We start from the raw sequence: 21,796 nt of genomic DNA, 5'->3' as shown, positions 1-21,796 counted from the left end.
CATGGACTCTTTTGCGGGATCTTTTTTAATACCATTAATAACATTATAACAGTTTCATAATTGCTTTATTTTATAAAAACAAAATTGGTTTTGTTAAATTCAAAGGTCGTAGGCGATACACACATAGAGGTTCGTAAAAATGCTGGGTAGAAATTTTCACTTTGACCTTAAGTATACTTAAAAAAAAAAATTAAATGATTGCATATGTAGCTGGCATTATTTACAATAACTATTCAACAGGAAAATAGGCGAAGTTGCGTTCTCGGCGTTTTCACAGCTAATTTGTTTAGGCGTTGATGAACTCCATTTACTCAGATCGCTAGAAAGTGTAACACCCAGTGCTAATTATTGTGAGGGCGAGAACTCAGTGGGCGCCAGGACACGGCAGTGCATGTCGCGGATCAATGGCACCGTGTAGGCCACGCACTCATCCCATCCGGGGGATCGCCAGGCAGCTTCCCTGGTCTCCTTACGGTCTTGCAGAGATTTATAACCTATTTTCGAAAGAAAGCAATTATTAATTTTGAATCTATACAAGAAAATCACCAGTTACTTACACCAAATGTGGTGGACATTGTACAGTCTTCCGATCTGCGAGAAGAATCCGGCGAATGCTTCGTTGTTATGCTGGCGATAGTTGATGGCGCGGGCCCAGTTGTTTCCCCACTCAATCATGGTGCCGGGGGTCAGTCGGTATGAGCTGAGATAATTGGGTTAATTAGCTATGCACTTTCGAGTACAAAATACTCTACACCATACCGCATTTCGTAAATGTTCTTGCCGGTACGACTGGCGATCTGCGGCCAGTAGCTGAATGCCAAGAGATATTGCAGATGACGGGAGCGCAAGAATTTGGAACGCTCCTGCATCAAGCTGAGATACTCGGGATCATTCCAAAGGTCCTCTTTGGCCTGGTCTATCTTCTCGAAGCCTCCTGTGTACTTCCAAAGGTGTAGGCACTGATCCATGTCGCCCACCTGAACGGTCCATGATGCCACCAACTCGGTGGAGAGGTTTGCCTTCTTCTCGTTGATCAAAGCGACAGTGTTTTTGCTGTGATAAAGGTAAGGCACTTTCAACAATCTATGCTACTTGCAATCTATGCTATTCACTTACTAGTTGTTTAAGTAGCTGCCCATGGAATCGGGCCTGACGTTGTGGGTATGAAGGGCATATATGATTTCCTTATCGCTGAGCATGCGACTGTGCGACTCCTTGGTTGGCTCTATTTTCCGAACGAGCAGTTTGGAGAACCATGATTCTGAATCGTTGCAGCTCGGTGTGGTGGACAGGGAGCTAAAAGTACAAATAATGGGTACATTACATAAATTACAAATAAAACTTGCAATATCTTATTTATATTCTGAATACGGTAAAATATTTTCGGAAATCCATCAAAATAAATTTCTACACAATTAAGTTCCAAGTTTTTTAGATAACCTTTTTAATAAGTGTATCACTCAGATCTAAGATATAATATTCAATTTGTGCAAGAGCGCTTATCAATATTCGCTCGAAGTAGGCCAATTGAATTGGACCGTAGGAGAAAGAGATAAAAAAAAGAATAAGCTATTTCCTTTACACTGAACTAATAAATTGAAAAAAGCTACCTCTGTAAATTTACTTTATTCCAATTTTCCAGAGGAAAATGTATTCACAACTTAAAAATACAAAATATATACTAGCAGTGTTCATATATGAAGGGTAACCAAAATTCGCACCGAAGTGTTTATTTTGTTTTTGCATACGTTTTTGCTTGCTGACGTCGCAACGGCATTTTCATATATGTAAATGTACGACGAATTTGGAACCAACCATACATATGTACCTATCAATGTGTGGGAGTGCGAATACCAGTGCTGGAAAGGGTACGCTATTTGTGTACCTCAAGGACGGTACCTTGCAGGTACTTTTAAAGATATGTTAGCCGGCCACTAAAAATGGCAAGTAATAACTACTCAGCATATACTAAGCTCAGAGCTAATTTACTAAAATAAAGTTAACGAACTTTCTAAATAAGTACAAATAGTAAGAGACTAAGTATAATAAATATGTTAAAATACCTTATTTAAAAAAAAATGAACGCCTAGGTAGAAGGATAGTTAAATATAAGTAAATAAAATACATTTTAAGATCCTCATAAATACTTCAATTTATATACATGCAATAAGCATTGAGTTTGTTATTTCCATCTAATCTTTAAATAAAGAAGTATATAATATTTTTCACATATTTATTTGGATTCCAGTGCATGGTAATCTAGGCAATTGAAAAAAGTGCCACAAGCTGGTATCCAGGTACAGGTACCTATGGCTATTCCACAACACTGATCAAATATGTACATGGACACAGCTGTGGGCAGTTTTTTGTGTTCAATTTATTTAGTATATGCATGTTGTTTTTCTTACCGGACAGCGTTGTTGTTGCCTTTGCCGACGGCCAATAGATTACGTAGCTTTAACATTTTCGATTTATGTAGGATCTGGCGAGTATATATGTATATATAGCGATATGGGGTGAAAACTGAAAAATAAAATCAGTAACTGTTATCATCCTGATTTGCCATCTCTCCCACTGCAATGTGTGTACATTATGTGTACTTTAGTCAAGGTGAAGTCAGAGTCATTTTAACAAGTGCGCCGGTACATGGTCTTTGGTAGCATTGATAATAGAGAATATAGAGCGTTCTCTCGTTTCAACTCTGTCCGATGTCCGATGTCCCCACCCCGCTGCTAATCGCTTTCCCCGTCGAATAAGGCAATTAATTTGGCAATGGGGCCCTCTTTCCACGCTAGCACTCACTTTATAATTATTTGCGGGATTGTTACAAACTAAAATAATATTTAAACGAAATGTTAACGTTAAAAGAAAACAAAATAATATGCAGTAGAGCTGGCTTAACCACTGACCGATGGTATCGATATATCGAGTACATGCGCTTGGCTATCGATACGAGCTTTAGAGCTCAATGAGTAATCGCCTTTTGATTGTAATAATATGTAATATCGATATGGTGTCTTAGTATTTTGCGTCGCTCTAGACTTAAACCGTTACATTTTAACTGTATTTCATACGACTGATTTTGAATTTTATAATAAGCAAAAAAAATTAACTGTCGACATGCTTACCTTGTTTGGTTTGTTTTTGAATATGAGAGCGATTGTAATGTTAGGTCATTAGACGCTATTTTTATGTAAAATTATAAATGTTTTTATACCAAAGACAACGTTTCAAGAAATGTATTTACATTTGAAATTATTTTAAAACAACAAAGTAAATAATTTAGTAATATGGGACTTGCGCTTTTCCTTTTCCAAAGTAATCAACACATCACTTGTAAAAAACACGCGGCAGAGAAAGGATCGAAATAAGAAAATAGGAAAATGGCGAACGCGAAAATTGTACTCTCTTAATTTTGGCCGCTCTTTTCCTTCTTTCCACTCTCAAGCTCCTGTTCTCGTTTAGTTCGTTTTCTTCCTCCGCCGGCATCGGTAAAAAAAAATGGCGGCACCGCGTGCTAAAACGTTTTAAATCAATTTTATTGTTTTTCGGTATTAAAAAGTACTAGAAGTTAGTTAAAACGATAAGTAATAAGTAATTTCACACCGGTAATCATATTTTAGCTCATTACTTTTCGTTAAACGGTTTAATTATGTCTTTAATATTACGGATATTTAGAGTTTCACACACACACGTTCCTGCAGAGAAGTACATACATACGTATGTGTGCGTAAATGTTCACCTCGAGGTGAATCCGTTTGATCTGCGTTTTAAATTTGATTGCGGTTGGTGAAAAAGAGGATCGAAAAAAGAAAATGGCGGAAACGAAAAATGGACTCTCTTAATTTTGAGCTGCTCTTTTTCTTCTCCGCTCTTAATACCGTGCGCTTTTTATTTAATTTCTTTATCTTCCTTTGCGTTCGTCGGGAAAAGTGGCTGTACTGAGTGTTTTTTTTTTGTGTGTTTGTGTTCGTGCTTAAATATCATTATTTTACCTTAAGCCGGTAAATTTTGAAATTTTTCGTATATGTGGAAAAGTGGCTGTACCGAGTGTTTTTTGTTATTGTGTGTGTTTGTGTTTGTGCTTACATATCATTATTTTACCTTGAGCGGGTAAATTTTGAAATTTTTCATACGTTCGCGTAAATATATATAAAGTGGAAAAGTGGCTGTACCGAGTGTTTTTTTTATTGTGTGTGTTTGTGCTTAAATAGCATTATTTTACCTTAATTGGTAAAATTTTGAAATTTTTTCATACGTGCGCGTAAATATATGTAAATACCTGTGTTAAAATAAATAAATAAATGTTTATGGAAACAAATATGAAGAAATAATTAAATTAAGCTAGTAGCTAAAAAAATATATAACCATAAAGCGAAGGTGAGTAAAAGTAAATTTATTTTCAATTCATACCTGTTTCTTTATGATTTCTAAAGTCGAACTATTTTAAATACACGATGCTTGAAGTTCTACAATTAAGTTCTAAACGGGGAAAAAAAGGTATTACAAATCTCAAAAAATTTAAAATCACGACGATTCGAATACGTCGAATACGCAGTGAAAATCAAAATCCGTGCCTAGGAAGGGTAAAATGTATCCATTTATTTATTTACATAGGTAAGGTAAAAAGTACTCAACTAATTTACCTTGGTACGTACCCATAGGTACAGTTTTTGAGCTTTTATTTTGCCGTGAGTACTAATCTTGTAAAAGGACATCTGTTCTCAGAATACTGAATAAGTATGCAACAGTGCGGAGAAAACATCAAACTCTTTTTTTTTGTTTGCTTTTTGTTAACAATATCCAATTGTTTAAGTCGGTGATCGAAGCAGATCACTGATTTTGGGTTTGTTTGTTTTTTTTTTATAAACAATGCGTTTTAATTATACGATAATCTTTATTCTACTAAAGGTAATACGAAAAATACTCATATGGAAGTTATATTTGTTACTATACATAGTACATACATTTTATATTATTAACCTCTATGTTTATTTCCACACACGTAAGGGGTTTTAAATTGATTGAATATTTCGGTACTAAGAATAGATATACATACACGATTATTGTGTGCTAATGAGGTCACACATATACATTATTTTGTTATTGTTTTGCATGTATGTACATCGTTATTGTAATCACTGATATGCATTAATTTAATTACTTTCTCTTTCGAATTTTTCTGTTCAACGAAAGCCATTTCATACATATATCGATCGGTACCAAAATCTATTTGAATTGAAGTTTAAAACATAATACGTACATATGCAGTGTATGTATGTATGCCTTCTCAGCCTTTAATTATAATTTTCACGTTGTTTTTGTTTTTTATTATATACATACATGTAAACATAAGCCTTGTTTAACAGAAAGATAACTGTAGAACTTAGATCACATAAAAGTTCATATCCATTTTTGGTGTTTAGTTTGGAATATACCATATGTAAAATCTAGACACGCATGAGAAAATATCTTTTATCATATAAACTTTTTTAAGCCCGATAACGTGGAAAGAATATAACACTTATGATAGAAAGTACAGTTGCTTATATGTTGATAAATTTTCAGTTGTATGATTATGATATACTTATATCATATATCATATACTTCGTAATATATTTGTATTTCCGCTAACATCCAGAGCTGCCACTAACCAATTTTCGGAAATACTATTTAAGAGTCTGGTTGGTAATGCACATTTAGATTTATGTTGGAAATCGCGTATCAATAAAACAAGTTACCTAAAAAAATATATAAAAGTTACATTCGTAAATGAGTTTTCATCTAACTACCTATCAAAATATCTGTACTTATGAACCTTATCGAAGATAAGTGGGCTTAAATATAGTTGATTTTCTTATACCTTTTTGTTTTTGTTACTTTGCATTGCTTGAGAGATATCTCTTCGTACATTTACATACATATAGAAACATATCTGAGGTATAAAAAGCTGTATTATATCTAATTTTTTGGTTGTCCTCCTTGTAGCTAAATACATGTACCAATGTCGCACTTTGCTTTAGTTAGTGAGTTGTTTCTACATCTGGCTTGATCTCTTCAATTTTTGTTTTTCTTTTTGAATTGTGTGTATTAAAATGTTGCTTGGTGTGGATTTATTTATTTCATATTGTAAAATATGTTTTGGTTTTTTTTTTTGCTTTTGTATATTTGTGTGTCTACCATAATGGTTCATTATTTGCTTATTAGATCGGTCGGATACAATTTCATCTCGATCGAGTTAAAATTTTAAGTTGGTGGACATCGATGATTAGGCGGATACTTTATCTAAATTTTCCCATCTATATACATATACATATGAATGTTTTGCCATTTCTACAGCGATTTTTTCACATCACTGTTTCTCGATCTTCATCTGTGCCTTACATTGTTATCACAATCACAATAGAATAGTTTTTATAAGCAAGCCATACCGAATTCTCATCCAATACTTTGCATCCCATCTCTCTATATCCATATCCATTTCGCTCTATGATTCAGATTCAGATTCAGGTAAGGATAGATTGGCAGATTGCATACATTTTGGGGCTTTTACTTGTGCCATATGCTTACTTATAGAGAATGGCATGTGAGACAATTTCTAACATTATGAATATTTGTTCGTTACTTGGTTTCATTCGGAGACATACCATTCTGAGACATACAAAAAATACATTGAGAATCCGTTGAGTTGAACCATTTAGAGGCATTCATATGTATACATGTATACGAATATATATATACATATATACTCATCATATATATAAAAGTACAAAATTGTTGGTTTTTTATTTTCATTTTTCGTTTTCCGTTGAATGTTACTTGTTGTTTAATTCAAATACACTCTAATACGTCTAAGAAAAAAACGTGCCTAATCCTTAATGTGTGCATGTGTTAGATGGTGTATGTATGTTGTATGTTGTATGTTGTATGTTTCTGTGTAGGTACTTATGCGCTACTATGATCAGAATACAAAAGCTATAGACCCAATGCAATCTATAATTCGCACCTATTACTTTGAGGTGCGATTAATATAGCATTTAATGGGGTATTTTGGTTTGGCTTGGCTTTGATTTGACTCTTGTTCGTGGTCACAGTAGCTATAATTAGAAGCTTCGTTAAGGTACTTAAATGTTTCATTAAATTTCTGTTTTCAGTGGTAGGTTTAGATACACACATCTGTGGGATGTGTAGGTACATATTCGAATACATTCTCCAAAAAACTGAAAATCTTCTCCGCTTTCGTTAAATTTTCCACATTGTGTTTGCGTCTTCGACTAGACAATAAAAAAAACCGTAACGTTTACACAAATTGCAAATGTTTCTTAACAAGATAAATAGAGAATGAATTCAGTGGCTTACTCAATTTGTTGTTGTTTATCCATTCTTTTTTCTACTATCTTGTCTTAAAAGTACTTTCATACCATTAGGTTTACTATACATCCATTAAACAACATATATTGAGAAGTGAAATAATACATTCAATGACATATTTACATTAACATTTTGCGTTTCATTTGGGACTTAAAAAAGATCAACTCAAATCGTCTTTTGGTTTTATGCATTTTATTTTCCCTTTTAATTAAAGTAAGTATTCATATAGAGCAAGGTATTTTCACATAGGCCCATATAAAAAGTATAAAATTTTTTACTGTACTCGATTTATAAAAATTACAAATGTTCATATAAAAATAGATATATATATACAAAAAAATACGAAGTCAAATGGTAATACATACAATTTAACATACAACAAAAATATAAATGTTTTTTTTTATTATTTGTTCAGGTGTTTTTTATATGTAAAGCATCCATAGCTTGAATAACGTGTATTTTAGGGGTAAAAAAGTTTAGCAGTGACCCGACGACCTTGGCACTATCAATAAAATCATACGACATCCTATTACATTAAATCTGATATAGGATTTCATTTCGAGAATGTCGAATGATTAAGAAGTTTTGGGGAAAAACAACATTTAGTTTATAACAAAACAATCAGAGATTTATGCCTCGGAAAAATAGATCATGTTTTTCTTTCTACGGTTTCTGAGAAAGTGTTTTCACGTGTTCAGAAAAAGTCCTTTTTCCTAATCTTTAAATTTTTGAAATATTCTATTTTGATTATAGGTGTGTAGTTAATATAACTAAAAAAAAGTTTAAGAGGAGTTTTGGTTATATCTATGGTTTGAGCAATTAGTCGTAGTATTTGTATTCCTTTAATCTAATATTTTCCAGTCTGACAGTGGGAACCCAGATATCTTTTAGAACAAAAAGATGTCGAACAAATTGAAATAAATATACATTTCGACAAGGGGTTACTCACCAGAATAATACCTGTGCTAAAGCCAACTTAAATGTTATTTTTTTTGTACAAATTCTTTCGAAACACTTCATTTGTGGTATGAAAATGTATAGATTTTTTTTATATTTCTTATAGTTTTGAAACTGAATACACTTCGTTAGCTTTTCTGCAAGTTAGCTTCAGATATATACAAAACTAAAAAAACATTTTATAAAAATACAAAGAATGGAGAAAAGGACTTTTTACTACAGAAAAACTTTCTTCACAGGTCAGGATGCTCAGGGTATGCAAGTTGCATATCTATTTATAATCAACAATGTTGACTTTTATCAGTAAACATATGCATGTTGTTTGTGTTTCAATTTAGCAACTTGATCTACAAAAATGATCTTATCTTTAGTTTACAACTAATTAAAAACTTAATATTAAAGTTGATCCTAAGTTGGATAATTAAATATATTTTTATATATACGTTCATATGCATAACAAGTAAAAACAATTAGTTGAGACATTCTAGTTGTTCTCATTAAATATATTTATATTTGTGGTATTATTTCTTGTTGCTTATTGGTTTGTTTCGGTAGATCTTCATCATTTGCTTGTGTGATTTGATTTGAGTGTATCATTCGTACGTGCCTATGGCAACAGTCGTACACTCCTATACTTTGAATTAATTTTTCTATGCATGCTCTTGATACCAGAAAGAAACTTCACTTTGCGATTTACTCTGAATTTAATAACAAAATAAATATTATTAGTGGCTGATATATATCTGTATATACAACTCGTACATATCTACATTTATGGGCCTCCCACACACATGGTACCTTTTTGGCCCTGTCTATATATGTATATATATATGTGCACCTGTATATACATCTGCATACAGCTTCATACATATATCCATGTACACCTGCTTGTGTGTGTCTGATCGTGGGTGTGTCAACATCGTATCGAATCGTTCCTATAGAGATATGCATCCAATGTGACTGTTCTTGTCTGCAAGGACACCTATTACATAACTATCCAAAATGGCAAACGAATTATGTCCTTGGTTCTTAATGACCACCGTATCTTTCCTCCTCAGATGATTATAATGATAACGATGATATCCATATATACCACTCCACCTAGTCGCTCCGTCTAATTTGCTTCGGTTCCTATCTGGGAATTTGGGGTTCTTTACAGGAAATCTCAAAACTGCATAACAATTCATATTGCTTATAGAGTTGTGACCAGAAAGCCCGAAATGCACTACATACATATCCATGCCCCGGATATAATATTCCATTAAGTTGTTGGTACATGTATATATATATATATCGATATATATATATATATATAACTATGGTGGATTCTCTTTGCGGTGATGGACTTCGAGGAAACTCTAGTTGGCAACCAATAGTTGCTGATACGATGATCCGGTGCCATAGAAGGAGCTTATGCCATCGATCAGTTTGGTATTGCTGTTGGAATTATTACCGTTGTTTCCGTTTCCGTTTGCGTTCGCATTTCCGTTTCCGTTTCCCGAGGAGGAGGACGGTTGTTCCTGTTGTTGAGTTGGATGGCTACTACTGTTGTTGGTGGTGCTGGAAGGAGGAGTGGTTGTTGTTCCTGCGGTTGTGGCTGCCACGGTGGGTGTACTTAGGGGACTGTCCTCCGGCGATGAGTCCCCAGCAATGGCAACGGCAACGGCCACAGCAGGAGCAGCCGCTGCTGACGACGATGATGACGAATCCTCGAGAACGGCACTACCGCAATCCACATTTAGGCCAAAGCAGCTTTCGCTACTATTCGGACGATCCATTCCGCCGCGATTCTGTTGCTGCGGATGCTGTTGTGAGTTGGCATGGCCATTGCCAAAGTAGCACGGCTCCAGATAAGTACTATACTTGTTGGCGCCACCATTTCCTCCAGCGGCGACTGCAGCACCAGCTGTTCCAGCAGTTCCGCCCACAAAGAGACCCAAGCCACTGGCATCCGCATTGAAGTGCGACTCGAAGAGGCTGCGTGGATTGCCAAATTGTGGATACAGATTGATCGCCATGTTTTGATAGTAAAACGGATCGGCCGACGATCCCGATCCGGCCTGATTTGGATTTCCGCCCAGCGATAGGGGATTCGGCGATAGGGAACGGGCAGGTGAGACGGCATCTAGGCCGCCAAATGCTGCCGATACCGATGATCCTGCGGACGGGACAACTCCATGACCATGATGCATCTGCTGCTGCATCGCACGCTGTTTGATGTAGTTGGAGAACTCAGTGGGCGACATGCGATAGGCGCTGCTGCGGAAGCAGAGGAACGAGACAGAAAGAATTTTACAGTAAAACATATGCTTATACTGCCATGGAAATGTTGCAAACTATTTCCAGCTATATTACATTTCTCTCTGAGAACATTTACCTGTTTGTGCGCTTGGAGCTGGTCTTCAGCTTGGTGCTGCCGAATTTAGTCTGCGCAAAGGTGGCTGTGGTGAATGTCAATGGCGCCTGGGCGCCGCGTTGCATAAAGGCCGCTGCAGCTGCATTGGCGGTGGCACCGTTTCCGGGTACGGGAACTGGAGCGGTACCAGGACCGGGTGCCAGATTGGATCCGGATCCAGAACCAGAGCCCGTTCCAGAACCCGCTGCGGAAACGGAACTGCAGCTGCCAGAGATCGTGGGATTTGGACTGCCCTTGTAGGTGGGTGAACTGGACGCAGCCGAGTGCGGCGAGGATCCTGCTTGGGGCAGTGCCAATGGAAGCGCCTTGGGACTCAAGCTCAGATTGTTCATGGTCGTGTTAACGGCATCGATGGGTCGGAAGCACTGCGCCTCCGGGTTGAACATTTTGGTGACCTCGCGATCTGCCGAGTGGCTGTCTTCGTGGTTCTCATTGTTCTCCGTGTAAAGAATCTGATGAATAGAGATTGGGTAATACTTCAGAACTATTATACATTTCCCATGAAGTCTACTTTATGTGCTAAGCACCTTTAAGCTGACCAAATATATATTTTAAAAACAAAAGTATTGCTATTTCGTTCTATTCGGACTGGTTGATACAGCATTGCGATTTTCTCGCTCATTTTTAAGATAGTGGAAATACCATTTTGTTAGGTGAAATACCATAAATGCTTACCTTTACTGCTCCCTTTTCACCGATGCGGAATGAGACCTCCCCGGGATCTATCCACACGGAAAGTTCGTTTGGTAGGTTTTCTAGGATATCGCCGATCGGTACTCCACTTTCCCTAGCCGCTCTTTCCAGAACCGAATCAATGGGATCCCCGGTCTTCAAGCAGCGATAGGCAGATCCCTTTAATGAAATTAATAAAAATATATATTAGATTATATATCTCACATTGTTGGGAACACTTACCTTAAAGGGTTTTTCTGGGTACCAGTGACCCTGGAACTTGTCGCGTAGGGCCTTCTCCAGCTCCTCGCCAAATATATTTACACGTCTGCGCGGCAATTTGTTGTAGAGATAGGATATGACAAAGTTCAAAGCGACCTGGATTTCAATATGCATCTTGATCCTGCGGCCGAATCCTTCGGTATTCGTTCTTTGGCCTTTCCACGTTCGTTTCACGGACTCCGGCTCGGAATCCGGTTATGTTAGCTGATCCGTATCCGGATCGCTGCCTGTTGTAAGGGAGTTGGAGTGCAGTTGAAGCTGCAATTGGTGGCGATATCCTAGCGATGAGGAGCGTTTAAAGATGGTCTTTGTAGATCATCTACACATTGACGGTAATTTGGAATAGTTGGCTTTTGCGCTCTTCTTGCATTCGTTTGGTTTGGATTTGTTAAATATATTTGATTAATTATTTCAGTGTTCTAGCTTTCTGCCTTTTATGTATATATATAAATGGTTGTTGTTGTTAGCTTGGTTTAAGATTTTTGGTGGGGGAGGTTATTACTGTTTAGTGTTTCACTGTGTGAAGATAATCTGTAATTGTGAAAGTTTTGCGACTAGAATGAGAATCGTGTTTGTTTGTAATTGGAAAAGGTGTGTTTCCTTTTCCTTGTTTCAGTTGTCGTAATAAGCGTAGTTGCCTAGATTCTAAATATTTATGTTGTATTTACAAGGCATATCCAAATATTAAATTATGTACATTTGTGTCTATTTATGTGTCTTTATTCCTTGTCGACTTTTATTTGGCCACGGTTTTTTTGGTTGTTATTATTTTCTTGGTGGTGCATCTGTCGATTCTCTTTGTTTTGGCAATCCGAGCACTCTTTCTTACAACGTTTCCATTAATCAGCGGGATTTTTTTGGACTTCCACTTCAATCAAATGTCTGCAACCTCCTGAAAAATAGAAGAAAAATAGACCGTTAATATAAATTGAAACAAAATAGAACGCGCTCTTCACCGTTCAATTAAAAACAATGTTCTTTATAGTGCTAAACTGTATTGTGACAATATTATTCAGTTTTTAAAGTGCATCGTACTATAAGGACCGAGAATTGAGTTTTGTGCAACTCCAACATACAAAGTAGCCTACAGACTCTTTGTAAAAAACAAGCAGACAATCCCAACCCAAGTCACCTACATGGGTGTCTATATGAATACAAACACTATCAAAAAAATACACAAAAAAAAAACATACTGCCAATAACAAACCACAAACAAATATAAATCCAATAACACAAAATGGCGGCCAAGCGAAACCGCGATGCGGATATCGTCAAACACAAGTTGGATCTACGGGTCCGATTTAAAAAGTTGGTTCGGGCTGTCATTATGAACCAGACGTGGCTTTCCGATGAAGAGGAGCAGGGCATCTCAATGAATGTGAAAAAGAATGTGGCTTTGATGCGCCAAAAGCGAAAACCGGGAATGTTGACCGTTGCGGTACGAATAAACTTTATTTAAATTTCTTGTAGACTGCTAAAATTATAAGAGAAAACCACAGGACAAGGCACTATTGCGTTCGAATCCCGCTTTCAGGACAATTGAGGAACGCAAAAAGTTGTGCATTCTAATAGCAGGACTAAATTGTTTCTCTAGAATACCACCGGTAAGGTGAACATTACAAAATTGTATATATAGTTCACCAAGATCTTCTTTAACGAGCTTAGAAAATTAGAGCACGCATGGTGCCAGTCCTAAAGTTTATGTCCATCAATGAGCCACGTGTGATAATCAAAAATGGTGATATGCCTATCTCCGTCTATTTCATTTTGAATGGGGAAGTCGAGATGAAGAAGAACATATTCAACAAGGTAGGTTTCAAGAATAATGATAAAGATCTGTACATATGTAGTTCCTTTTTCTTGGTGAGGCTACAAAACAAGATGATGCCATTGCGGAAGCTATTTTTGGTCCAGGAGATTGTTTCGGAGACGTAGAAATGGTTGAGGAATGCCCAAGAATGAACACTTATCAAGCCCTGTGTAAGAACGAAAAGTCAATAATGGTTTAGAATAGAATCAATACTTTTCACTAGCTAGTGTTGAGGTTTTATCGATATACGATGTGGACTATGAACGCATCCTGAAGCCACATATGTTGAAACAATGGAACGAAAAAAAGCTAGCATTAAGGGCATTTGATTATTTTGATTTTTTGACTCCGGATCAGGTTTGTCCCGTTCTACGAAAACGTATAACTCTTAACGTTTTTCGTACATCAATAGATAATTCTAGCTTGCAAGTACTCGTACTTGGTTCAGTATGAGCCCCTAGAGACCATTTATATGGGGGATAAGGACTCTTTAGGTTATGTGCGATTTGTTCTTAGCGGAGAGTGTGTAATTTTGCAGTGTCTAAGTATGAAGGTGAGTACGACATTGCAATTTAAACTGCTAGATACTGTTAGACATAAGTTATGAATTCCTTTTTCATTTAGGTCACCAACGCAGAAGGAGAGGTCAACTACGAACTGGCCGAAATAAATAAGGATGAGGGTCTTGAAATGTTTCAGTCATGGAAAGACGTTACCAGTCGTAACTCATTTTTAGACATACAGGACATTTTGGCCTCTTCCACCTCCTCTGAGGAAGTTGAAGGCGGCACGAAGAAGAAACAAGCGGTAGCTAACACTACTTCATTGTCATCACATCTCGCCACTAATAAACTTTGTATAGATGCGCAAAATGGGTCTAGCGGAAATACAAAAGTTTTGTGGCATCCGGACCTCTACCACACCATCTCGAAAGAAACCAAAGCCGAGAAGGACCTTGAGTACGGCGGCACAGGCCAGAAAAACTCAATTGATACAGTCGCTGCGAAGGGGAACTCCTTGGCACCCAAGTGCACTGCAGCCTTTTGATGACGATGACGATGACGACGATGACGACCATCTTGGTGAAGATTATTTGGACTACGGGGAAGATCTCTATGATGATGAAATTGCTACGGACGATAGCTCATATAATTCTTCCTCGGGTTCCAATGTCTCCATGGATCGTACTCTCGTTCAAGTGCAGCTTAAACGGCACAGCGCCGAAAGCACTGCCTCCGAAAAGAAAGTATCCAGTTCATCGTCAGAAATATTTACGGCGAGTTCGACCACCAATGAGAAGAGTTTAATTGACGAGAGCGCCAAACAAGTCAAAGTAGGTTTTTCATTATCACCAAGTAAAAACTGTACTTTATGTTGATATGGTATCATTCCTATCCTTTGCAGGAGCCCGTTGAGACGCACTTCATAGACGTAGGCTCACTGACCTACGGTAGTATCTTTGGACTGGGCGAAAAGATGGAGCATCGCGTGATAATGGCCCGTACTGTTGTGCAGTGCCTGCTCCTGCCGCGCTTCTGGCTCCTTGAGGAGGAACAGAATCCGGGTAATATTTGGCACCGCCGTCGTTTTTACTTCGAGTGCAACGTGCCCTCGCGCCAGGACTTGTTTACCAACTTTCTGAAGACCCGGCAATGGAACAAATTCCGTCACGACTACATTGAAAGCCTGCTGAATCGCGAGGAGAAGGGCAACATTACCAAGGAGGAAGATATTCCAATTATGTGTCGTATCGTGGAGACTAGCGATGATGCTTAATAGTTGAAGAACAGAACGCAATGTTTTTATCCAAATTCTCTGTTTGCCAATTGTTTTAACCGAATAAAGCTGCACTTTAAAGAAGGTGTAATAAAATTGAAAACTCTTGATATTACATTGGGTGGCACCGCAATTATTGTAGAATTTATTTTGCTTAATATAGAATTCAGCTCATTGTGCTTAGATGTTTATCAATGCATTTTCTGCAACGGCTTACCCAGCCAATTTGTGTTCTTGTCGTATGTGCATGCGCTCTTCCTACGTCATTCTAGGAATTTGGGTTAACTGTTTATCCGAGTCGGGACGGAAGCTCTGCCTCAAAACGGGACTGCCGAGTAGTCGGTGCCAATGCATTCGGGAGTGAAACTGGAGCACAGCTGAGCGGTTGGCCGAAGTGGGACGAACACCCACATAACGGTAACGGGCGCTATCGAGAGAGTGCGAGAGTAAGACAATATTCTAAACGCTCTCCACGCTTTACGCAGCTGGTCCGAGGACACACGAAGCGCAGTTCTTGGCCTTCGGATGTGGAATCCTTGCAAGCTGAGCCATTTAATTGGAATTGAGAGAGGACAGCATCGGCAAAAGCAGATGATAAGCCGTGAAGCAAAACACTGGGAAAAACCAGTGCAATTTCTGTGCTAACTTCGGCTTTAATTAATCACGGCAGAGTTTTATTAAGTTACATTTGAATTATTTATTCATTACGTGATTTAATTTTTGATCCACGCTTAGAATAATTTTATTCTGAATTTCAGTAGAAGAGCAAGCGAACTCTCTTTTCTTTCTCTGATTTCCACTCACGTTTCTCCAGAGTGAGTGGGTCCCAGTGCGCAGTAACATAACATACGTACGTCACAGAGACCTCAGTCCGCCCACACACATATTTTTTTTTAGCACTAGTGCAGCTGTGTTGATGCAGCGGGGTCATGCGTGCTTGTATGCGTATCTATTGCATGTACATAACCTGCTTTTTGCATTTTATAAACCAATTGAAGGCCATATGCTATGAAAGGCATAACCGTTTCGAAGGTTTGGCACTTGCCTTCAGCAGCTTATTTGTGATAATGCTGGACAATGGCTGTATTAAGCTAATGAATATCGGTTGATCTAAGTCTTAGTTCCATGGCAGAGAGACAAGTTGTGCGATGCGACAGATCAAAGGTTAAAGGTCAACCAGACTGCACTTGAAGTCAATTTAAAATATTTTCATCTGGGAACTCTCGAAACGAAACGAAGTGTTCATTAGGTTTCATGTTGCTGAGTGTAAGAATGCACATGTATGTAATTGCATAGCATACTTAAAGGCATCGTTTAATTAATGAAAAGTAATTAGTGCTTCTATGAAGCATAACCATATACCATTTATTGCTAAGCACATAAACTTAACACACTTTATTATTAAATAAAATGATTAATTTTTTTTAAGGCACCTATATGTCTACATTGACTTGCCTGTTGATGCTGATAAGCAATATTTTATGTACTTTTAGGGGTAAACAAAGTGTCCTTAGATTTCACACAGATCTTATTTAATTGGGTACTTTAAAACTTTAAATTTCATTTAGTATTTTAAAGTATTAGTCACTTTTTCTTAGCATTTTTTATTACCGAAAATTTGAAAGCTGGTGTTTTGAACTTTATCACTAAAACAAACTCCGCCAAGAGCCGAAGGCGCTGCTCCGTTGACATTTTAGCTTATAATTTCACAAATACATCCCCAAGCTCGGATTCCTTACACATCCTTGCATGGTATTTTGTATATATAAACATTTCTATATATATTTATATATTCAGGTTGCTGTTGCTCGTAGTGACTGGAACGGGCAGAGAAAGTGAACTCTCTCAGCTGATGGCCTTTCTCTCACCCTCACCGAAAACACGGTATCACAACGGTATCTCTATCTCTCACTTTTAACACTCTCCCTGAGCGAAAATGCACTCTTCAATGGACTGTGTGTGTGTGCGAGTGTGTAAGTGTGTGTGGGTCGCTCTTCACAACATAAAATCAATAAAATCTGGGCCACCAGTTTTAAAGGTTGATTAAAATGACAAAAAATTCTTAAGCCGAAATGCCATATAGGCAAACTCCGCCTCCTGGCTATGTAAATACATATACATATATATACGCATATGTATGTACATATTTAGAATTACTTTTTGTGTCTCCCGCAAAGTGAAAACGATGAAGCCTCCGAATTCCAAATTACCGCAGCACTCAACCACAGCAACAAATATTACGAACATTTAAAGACGTATTTTTCCGTGTCTTATGTACTGGCACAAAAGTGAAAATAGGGCTTTTCAAGTTCACTTGGCTAGCACACACAAACACACGCGCAGTGGGGAGTACATAGAATAATGTATTTGCTTACATAACATTGCATTCAAATTGCATTCGCATAGAAATCAAGGCAGTTAAACAATTGGATAACATTAGGCCTGGATTTAGGGAAGAACGTCATTTGTTACAAACTTTGAAAGTTATTTAACATTTTTAAATCATTCAGAAGATGAACCAAAAGTATGCAGTCAAAATTTTTGTTGATTTCCTATCGCAGTTCCTAAGTAGTTTTTATTCCATTTTTGGTCAACTTTTATGCAGATATCCAAAGATAATCAGTTGCACATTTTCTGCAATTAACTACCTATTTATTGTTATCTAATAATTGTTAGAAGTAAACACTATTTTAATCAAGAAGAACTTATAACAAACTAGCAACAACTTTTATTCTGAGTGTAAGTAGTTTTTTTGTTTATACAGTGCAATTCGTTTATGACAGCGCTTTTGTCTTCAAATTAGCGAAATTGGAATCAATTAAGTTAAGCATTCAATTTGCGTGTCTGCGTACTAGGTAACAAAGGGTATTTAAAGTACGACTATTAGCAGAAGGAAATTTGCTCGCTTGTTTGAAGATAATTAGATGAGGTTACACAAGCTTTCATACAGCTGTGTATTTTATAATCATCTGTTTTTCACTTAGGTTCTATACAGGTGGTTTCTCCAAGGAAAATGTTTTGACAGGCTGCATTCGCTTTTAAACAAATGCCAATTATAAGTAACAAAATATTAAAAAGCTTATGGATTGGTTTTAGTGAGTTCTTCATTGTATGTAATAGTAATTTGGGTAGTCTTTTGGATGTGTCAATGCTAATATTGTGCTCACAATCGTATTTTACATAGATATGTGAGTAAAACCAGCTCTGCAATCGACAACTTATTTTGCTGGTTTGTTTTCATTTCGTTTTGTATTTCCCCTTTGAATTGCATTCACCTTTTGCATAGCGAAGTGTAATTAAAATCACTGAATGATTACCACTGCAGCTTAGAAGTCTGAAGTGCCAAATCTAAATGGAAATGTGACCGACCCCATTGGGCCCCATCGACACCAATCGAAGTAATTACCGGGCACCATTACATAAAGTCTATGTAGATATATAAAGATCTGGCTGGACTCAATGTTTACTGCGCTGAATTCTATCGCACTAGATATGTACGCACATACATATACTTTTATCGACAACAAACAAAAGAGAAATGCTATACGATTTTCAATACATTGCATAACCTGCTTAAGGGGTTTTCCTTGCAGCGTTTGCTGGTAAATTCACACTCACACGTTATATTGTGCATTCGAAACTTGTGGATTGTAGACATTGTGCAGTACTTCAATTTACAAGATCATCACAAATTATTTTTAGTTATTGCTTTGCAGCCTTATTTCCCGCAGTTTTATCGAGCGTTGTGGAGCAAGCGTTGCTCTAATTTTTCCCCGACTGGCGCAGGGGTATATTTTCAACAGCGAGAGCGAGAGAGCGAGTGAGAGAGCGAGAGAAAAAGAGAGATAGGGGGACCCAGTGGGGGAAAACAAGATGAAAAAAAAAATAGAAAATGAGAGACCCTGGTGCTCGAGACAACACAAAACAGCTGACCGCCACACTGCGTTTGTGTTGGTGTGCCTGAACTATTGGCATTTTCCCCACTTCCTCTTTATTTTGTTGCTGTATTATTATTATACTTTTTTGTTCACCTATTCACTGCACTTGCCAAAATCTGAAGCATAACGCACCATAATCATATGAGGCCACAAAAACACAGTCAGCTGTTCGTATTTAGGCGCAACAGCAAGATGTTGGGACATTTTACCTCACAACAGCGGAAAACAAATAAAAAAAAAAAATATTTAGGCACATGATTCTCGATCGTTTATCTGAGCACACACGAAAATTGAAATGACAAATACACTGCCATGCCGGAATGTCTACACAATACACATTTGAGTGTGTACAGTACACAATATAATTTTTTTTTCTCTTTTTTACTATTTTTTTCCCCCTGTATGTATGAAAGTAGATACAAATAAGCTTGCGACGAACCCCGCGACAAAATGCCAAATGATGGTCTTCTCTGACTCAATAGTATTTGTCTGGCACAAGTTCGTATTTTGGTTTGGTCGAAATTCATTTCATTTCATTCGTTCTTTGGCAAAAATGCAAAAGCAGCTGCAGTCGGTGGTCACTATGCTCTCAAACTTGCAACAATTGCTATCGAATCATCGATGTTGTCTCAGATGAATAAATAAAAAAAAAGAACAAAAACTTGCGCAAATGAAATCACACACATGCACTATTATAAAATTCATCTATTGTTGTGCAACAACTATAGATATCTGTGCGGAAAATACAGTGGAACCTTTATAGCACAAACATTTCAAGAGACGTTAAAGTTACATATAGTATAACAACACTTTCATATTATTTAACGCAATACTGAGCTTTAGAAATCGTTACTTGTTCTTAATTATGGAACCAGAATGTGTTAGTGGTCAGTGAATTCGAGTTAGGAATTACTGTATTTGCAGCTTGCTAATGCAAATATCAGCTGGCAGCTATAGCTTTTAGGCACGAATAACGACAACAAATTGGGAGGAGCTAGATGAAGGGAATCTTCCCAAATCAATACCCATAAATAGTATTATAATAATCTGAGCTCAAGCTAACTTAAGTAGTCTACAGTAAGAGGTTTGGGTGTTGAAATGTTGTGCCCTCTTCGTGCTTGTGTGCCGAGAACCCCTTCATATTTTGAGTTATGAAAGTTCGAAGGCATAGGAAAGGGAGCTATGTACATGTAGCTAGTTCCCTGGGCTCTCTACCCAGTGTTGGTGAAGAACAGCTGTCCCTTTCGGCGCTGAAAAGCCCAGTGCTCTAGTGAGCACCATAACGACAACAAAACAAGAAGATATGAAAACAGCCGAGCGAAAGTGAGAGAACCGATGCTCCATCTCCTTTTTGTTTTTTTTTTTATTTCGTTTTTTTTTCTATCACAATCATTGTTATTGTATTTTCTGTGGGGGCTAGATAGATGTACGTGTAATGGGGGATAGTTCGCTGCTTTCTCAATTTTTGCACAGCACACACAAGTACACACTTTGTATATTGCATTATTTTTTTTTTCGAACAAAATAGATACAAAATTGTATTTAAACATTTATTATTTCAAATACCGGTGCAATTTGCTGATGGTAATTTCGTGTTTCCGATTTACTGGATTTTGGTTTTGGTGGTTGTCTTCTGGTCGTCGTTGTATTAAACGAAGGATTTAGCGAGTTATGTATAAAATACCCCAGTTGTACCAACTAGTATGCTATTGTTTTATTTTTGTGTGGGTATATGTGCTCGGATGTCTATTTATTACTTTCTTGTTTAATGTGGTTTTATTGGTTTTTGTTTTTGGATTTGCTGTTGTATTCTATTTTTCTATTATTTTTTTTTTGTTATTGTGAAATGACTCTGCCCGTTACTTAATTGTAGCACACGCCACTTAGCAAGGGCCGAGTGAAGCGTCCGTAGTTCTTGAAATCGGTTTAGTAACTGAGACTGAATTGACGCGCGAACGGGCCTCAGTGAACCAACAACAAACAAGTGCACACGCACACTTCGGCACCAGCACCACCACCACCACCGTCATGGTCTTATTCGGCACTACGCACGAATCACTCACGAAGCTAAATGTTCTAAACTCGGTTCGGCTTCTCTCCCCTTCTCTGTCTCTCTCTTTCTACTATCTACTTGCACCCACGGTTGTCAATTTAGCTTTTTTTCGTCTATGCTAGATTGTTTTAAATAAAATAAATAATAATGCGGGCACCGCTTATTCTAACTGACCCAGAGCCCGCAGCTCAACTCCAAACACTGGGAAATATAATTGAAAATGATAGATAAGAAATCATAGTCTCGTACTTTTTGATCATAAATTGTTCTTATTTCGGTAGACATCATTTTTAAGCTGCTGCAAGGGTATATAAGCTTCGGCTTGAAGAAAGTTGATTTGGGTTAAGATATCCTATATCGGGTATTAGAAACAACGTTTGTTGTATTATTTTAATTCATATATCAATTATAGCGTTAGTTAGCATTGTAATACCAAGCTGATATTCTTAAAAAGTAATACTATCTTCGAAAAGTATCTAAAGTTATAAGATCATCATGTGTTCTTTGCGGCAATCTTCAAA

The 21,796-nt window shown here is 37.2% G+C and overlaps 3 protein-coding genes across 7 annotated transcripts; 1 reads left to right on the top strand and 2 right to left on the bottom strand.

The window, feature by feature from the left end:
- Nucleotides 1–46: 46 nt before the first annotated feature.
- LOC122623046 (protein NipSnap) lies at nt 47–2,956 on the bottom strand. Of its 2 annotated transcripts, none has more exons than XM_043801938.1 (6): nt 2,803–2,956; nt 2,409–2,523; nt 1,117–1,296; nt 760–1,053; nt 558–700; nt 47–494 (listed from the first exon to the last, which is right to left on the bottom strand). In XM_043801938.1, exons 2-6 carry the CDS (start codon nt 2,462–2,464, stop codon nt 346–348), a joined length of 822 nt encoding a protein of 273 aa, XP_043657873.1. In that variant the 5' UTR covers nt 2,465–2,523; nt 2,803–2,956; the 3' UTR covers nt 47–345. The 2 variants fall into 2 exon arrangements, with proteins under 2 accessions (XP_043657873.1, XP_043657874.1); XM_043801939.1 differs by having other exon boundaries at nt 2,409–2,482; nt 2,803–2,840.
- A 1,631-nt stretch (nt 2,957–4,587) lies between these two features.
- LOC122622951 (protein Tob2) lies at nt 4,588–21,141 on the bottom strand. 3 transcript variants are annotated; one of them, XR_006326367.1, is made up of 6 exons: nt 20,789–21,141; nt 11,660–12,590; nt 11,420–11,596; nt 10,706–11,196; nt 9,091–10,587; nt 4,588–9,026 (listed from the first exon to the last, which is right to left on the bottom strand). XR_006326367.1 is itself a non-coding variant. In XM_043801771.1 (5 exons), exons 2-5 carry the CDS (start codon nt 11,810–11,812, stop codon nt 9,687–9,689), a joined length of 1,722 nt encoding a protein of 573 aa, XP_043657706.1. In that variant the 5' UTR covers nt 11,813–12,590; nt 20,789–21,141; the 3' UTR covers nt 9,014–9,686. The 3 variants fall into 3 exon arrangements, 2 of the variants coding, with proteins under 2 accessions (XP_043657706.1, XP_043657708.1); XM_043801771.1 differs by having other exon boundaries at nt 9,014–10,587; XM_043801773.1 differs by having other exon boundaries at nt 9,014–10,584.
- LOC122622950 lies at nt 12,815–15,387 on the top strand. 2 transcript variants are annotated; one of them, XM_043801769.1, is made up of 9 exons: nt 12,815–13,136; nt 13,198–13,302; nt 13,364–13,507; nt 13,567–13,678; nt 13,732–13,865; nt 13,921–14,061; nt 14,133–14,315; nt 14,371–14,841; nt 14,913–15,387. In XM_043801769.1, exons 1-9 carry the CDS (start codon nt 12,936–12,938, stop codon nt 15,282–15,284), a joined length of 1,863 nt encoding a protein of 620 aa, XP_043657704.1. In that variant the 5' UTR covers nt 12,815–12,935; the 3' UTR covers nt 15,285–15,387. The 2 variants fall into 2 exon arrangements, with proteins under 2 accessions (XP_043657704.1, XP_043657705.1); XM_043801770.1 differs by lacking the exons at nt 12,815–13,136; nt 13,198–13,302 and having other exon boundaries at nt 13,367–13,507; nt 13,736–13,865.
- Nucleotides 21,142–21,796: the final 655 nt, after the last annotated feature.

This window comes from Drosophila teissieri, chromosome X (assembly GCF_016746235.2).
Source record: "Drosophila teissieri strain GT53w chromosome X, Prin_Dtei_1.1, whole genome shotgun sequence".
Taxonomy (NCBI): Eukaryota; Metazoa; Arthropoda; class Insecta; order Diptera; family Drosophilidae; genus Drosophila; species Drosophila teissieri.
The sequence above is the reverse complement of the archived record's forward strand: the minus strand, read 5'-3'. Positions and strand labels throughout refer to the sequence as shown.

Bases quoted from the DNA above. Each gene is read 5' to 3' on its own strand.
- LOC122623046 (XM_043801938.1), bottom strand. From the start codon at position 2,464: ATGTTAAAGCTACGTAATCTATTGGCCGTCGGCAAAGGCAACAACAAC. The intron at 1,054-1,116 runs GTAAGTGAATAG...CCTTTATCACAG, and splicing joins GGCAGCTACTTAAACAACTA to CAAAAACACTGTCGCTTTGA. The intron at 495-557 runs GTAAGTAACTGG...TTTCGAAAATAG, and splicing joins CAATGTCCACCACATTTGGT to GTTATAAATCTCTGCAAGAC.
- LOC122622951 (XM_043801771.1), bottom strand. From the start codon at position 11,812: ATGCATATTGAAATCCAGGTCGCTTTGAACTTTGTCATATCCTATCTC. The intron at 11,597-11,659 runs GTAAGTGTTCCC...ATTTCATTAAAG, and splicing joins ACCCAGAAAAACCCTTTAAG to GGATCTGCCTATCGCTGCTT. The intron at 10,588-10,705 runs GTAAATGTTCTC...CTGCTTCCGCAG, and splicing joins AGCTCCAAGCGCACAAACAG to CAGCGCCTATCGCATGTCGC.
- LOC122622950 (XM_043801769.1), top strand. From the start codon at position 12,936: ATGGCGGCCAAGCGAAACCGCGATGCGGATATCGTCAAACACAAGTTG. The intron at 13,508-13,566 runs GTAGGTTTCAAG...TTTCTTGGTGAG, and splicing joins AGAAGAACATATTCAACAAG to GCTACAAAACAAGATGATGC. The intron at 13,679-13,731 runs GTAAGAACGAAA...ACTTTTCACTAG, and splicing joins GAACACTTATCAAGCCCTGT to CTAGTGTTGAGGTTTTATCG.